At 44.2% G+C, this 3,472-nt stretch overlaps 1 protein-coding gene across 1 annotated transcript in view; it reads right to left on the reverse strand.

The window, feature by feature from the left end:
- Positions 1-1,327: 1,327 nt before the first annotated feature.
- The window catches only part of NMNAT1 (nicotinamide nucleotide adenylyltransferase 1), a 39,795-nt gene continuing 37,650 nt past the window's right edge, over positions 1,328-3,472 (reverse strand). Inside the window, exons 3-4 of the mRNA XM_006873086.1 lie at positions 2,175-2,317; positions 1,328-1,728 (exon numbers count right to left, since the gene is read on the reverse strand). Of these exons, the coding sequence (XP_006873148.1) occupies positions 1,328-1,728; positions 2,175-2,317 (544 nt within the window). The remainder of the gene's footprint in view (positions 1,729-2,174; positions 2,318-3,472) is intronic.

The following is a 3,472-nucleotide window of genomic DNA, read 5'->3' on the forward strand; positions in this document are numbered from 1 at the left end:
ATAATGGAATTTTCCACAAAACTTTCTGAAGCCCCCTCGTATACATTGCAAAAAAGTAAATTCTTCTATTATTTTCCTTAGAAATTCAACTTTAGTCCTGGGTCTATGAAAAACTAATTTCAAGAACCATAAAACTATTCTATAAAAAAACCATTTTTGATTTTCTTACTTTACCAATAAGTATAATTTTAATCAATAGCAAACCAAAACAACAACAACAAGAAGCTTGTATTCTTAATATAAATCTGTGACTTTAACTTCTGAGAGTTCAACTTCTGTTAGAATTCACCCAAAAAGTCCAGAGGAGGCAGTCTGTGAGAAACCTGCAAATGGCAGGTTCACAGAGGGCTGGACCAAGAAGGCAGGACACTCCAGAACCCCCAGGGAAGTTCTGATGGAGATGACACAGAGTTTCTCCTAACATCACCTTTCTTCTGTTCTTAGGCTCTCCACTAGGCTTCTGATGATGAGGCTTTCAGTCAAGGCTAAGAGCAGTCATCATACTTCATATAATCTTTGAAGGAGACTCCCTTCATTCTCTGTGGTTCTTTCTCTCCAGGTAGTATGATGTTGTCTCTTAGGGTGTCCCTAAAGATAAAGGACTGTGGATGGCCAGACAAGCGTAGGATCCACAAGAAGGCAGTACTTAGGGGAGTGTGTACAGCATGTGTAAGGCAGAGACTTTCTACCTCTGGTGGGCATCAGAACCACCTGTGCACCCTTCTAACCACTCTGGTGCTGGGACCCCAAAGGTAGGGCTCCAGGTGGGCGTATCTTGGCAAAGTTTAACGGGCCATTCTTGTGTGTGCCAGCGACAACGATAAGCAAGGTGCACCCACATCGTCTCCTCTGCACAGCTGGTGATAGCTGAGCAGTTTATACGATCATCACTTAAAAAATTCACCCTGGGTGAAGACTGTCCAGCAATAGCTACCCATAAAATGCCTGTGCCCTTGTAACTAAAGTTAGGATTTTTAATGGATTCTTGTTTTTTACACTTTGCTTATCCTATGTGTTAAAGCCAGGATGTCCTGTTTGACTTCTTATTTGTAGTCAGTTTGATTAAATATTCTTCTGACTTGAGTGTTGCTAATCACTTGCTTTGAACATAAAGGGATTTATAAATTTTAGAAAAAAAGACCATACTGAAAATACTCATCTTACTAACTTCTGATAAAAAGAAAAGAAAAATCACCTGGTTTTAACTGTTTGCTGACTTTTACCGAACTTTCGAGCCTCAGTTTATGAAGCAGGGTCCTGATTCTTTCCCCAGTTACTAAGAGCAGACTAGCTCACAGCTGCACAGCATGTCACCCTTCGGGATTTTTTATGACTTGGCTTCCGCAGTGTTTTTCTGCAGAGGAGCCAGGATAACCCCAGCATTCCTAGCTTCACTCTCTGAGCTGTACAGATCATGCTTCTCAATGTATTCTTGGACGACATCTGGCACCAGGTAGCGGATGCTCTGGCCCCTTCGGAGGGCTCGCCGGATCTTCGTGGACGAGATGTCGTTGGTGATCCACTCGTTCACCAGGTGAATGTTGCTCCGGTGTTTCCACAGCACATCTGATTCATAGATGAACTTCTGAGCATCATTCCCAGCCCGAGTAACACAGATGAGCCCATAGCCTCCCACGATTTGGGCAATGTCCTCACTCTTCCACAAATTGGGAACACCAAAGGACTCCAGTAAGTCTGCCCCACACAGTAACTTCACCTCTGGTATACCTGGTGAGGATAAAACAGAGTGTCAGTGTTTGCTTTGCTAAGACCTCCCTACCTCAAAATGAATGTGTCGTGTCCACAGCTTTTATTAAAATCAGATTCCCAAAAGAGACTGTAGACTCCTCAAAAGTTAAGAACTACTGTAAGAGTAGTACGCTCAGAGGGACTTTTGCTCCCCCTTCCTTCAGAAAACGGACAAGGGGCATTTCCCAGGCATCCACATCCATATGAAGTGTAAATACACAGGGGTTTGACTCAGCCCATGTTATTGTTGTAGGAAGCTGTAGGTTGATTCAGACTCATAGTGACCCCATGTACAGAACAGAATTGCTCCCGAGGGTCTTCTTGTCTTTAGTCATGGTGAAAGCAGCCGGCCAGGTCTTTCACATGCACGGCTGCCCTAGAATCTTAGCAACTTTACTCTGTATGTCCTGGTAAAACATACAAACCTTTTGTTTTCGGCTCAAGGGATATCTTTTGACTAAAATCTTGTCTTTGTTCAGCCCACTTCCTCTTTCGTCCAGGCTTTTGCAGAGTGGGCGAGTCCTGCTGGTTATCACAGACACTGGCCTCCAGTTTCTCTTGATGGTGTCTGTAAAACAACAAAACCACCACACTCCTCTTTCTCACAGTGCTCAGATGAAGTGTGGTCCCTCTGGAGACACCTAATGTTAAAGGAGGAGCAAGACTCAAAATGTTTAGCCACTAGGACCCCCCAAGCACCCCACCACCTGATCTGTCACCTTGTCATGTTGTGGTGCCTTGCATGTTGCTGTGATGCTGGGAGCTATGCCACCGGCACATAACATACAGGCAAAGTCATCCATGGTGGACAGGTTTCAGACTAAGGTAGACTAGGGAAAAAGGCCTGGCTATATACTTCTGAAAAACAGTCAATGAAACTCTATGGATCAAAACAGAATATGGACTGATACAGTTCTGGAAGATAAATCTCCTAGGTTGGAAGGCACTTGACAGCTGCAAAAAACAACTTGAGCACAACTATCGTCAAGGTGGTGCAGGACCTGGCAAAGTTGGTTTCTGTTGTATAGAGGGTCCCCATGAATCTGAGGTAACTCCATGGCAACTGACAACAATCCCTGGGTCCTAGTCAGGATGGATGCTGGTTGTACACTGTACTGCTGAGCGCTGCCTATCTGGGATGGAAAGCAAAGTAAATCTTGGAAGCACAACAAATGGTTGCTAGGATTGTTTTAAGCTTTATGAAGAGATGGACTCTGTGTGTATGTCCTAATTATTAATTATGTACCAAGCACTACACTATCCCATTCATATAGATTATCTGACTACTTGTTGTTGTTGTTAGGTGCCATCGAGTCGGTACCTACTTATGCAAAGCAGAATGAAACACTGCCTGATCCTGGGCCGACCTCACTACTGTGGCCACACCTGAGTCCATCGATGCTGCCAACTTGGCCAGTCCATCTCGTTGGGGGGTCTTTCTCTTTTTCTCTGATGCACCTCCTTACCAAACACGATATCCTTCTCCAACGACTGGTCCCTCCTGACAATTTGTCTGAAGTATGAGAGACGAAGTTTGTCCATCTTGGCCTCCAAGGAGCACTCTGGCTGCACTTCTTCCAAAACAGATCTATTGGTTCTTTTGGCAGCCCATGGCACCTTCAATACTTTCCTCCAACACCATAACTCAAAAGCATCAATTCTTCTATGGTCTTCCTTATTCACTGTCCAGCTTTCACATGCATATGTGGTTATTGAAAATACC

Source organism: Chrysochloris asiatica, unplaced genomic scaffold, assembly GCF_000296735.1.
Source record: "Chrysochloris asiatica unplaced genomic scaffold, ChrAsi1.0 scaffold00223, whole genome shotgun sequence".
Taxonomy (NCBI): Eukaryota; Metazoa; Chordata; class Mammalia; order Afrosoricida; family Chrysochloridae; genus Chrysochloris; species Chrysochloris asiatica.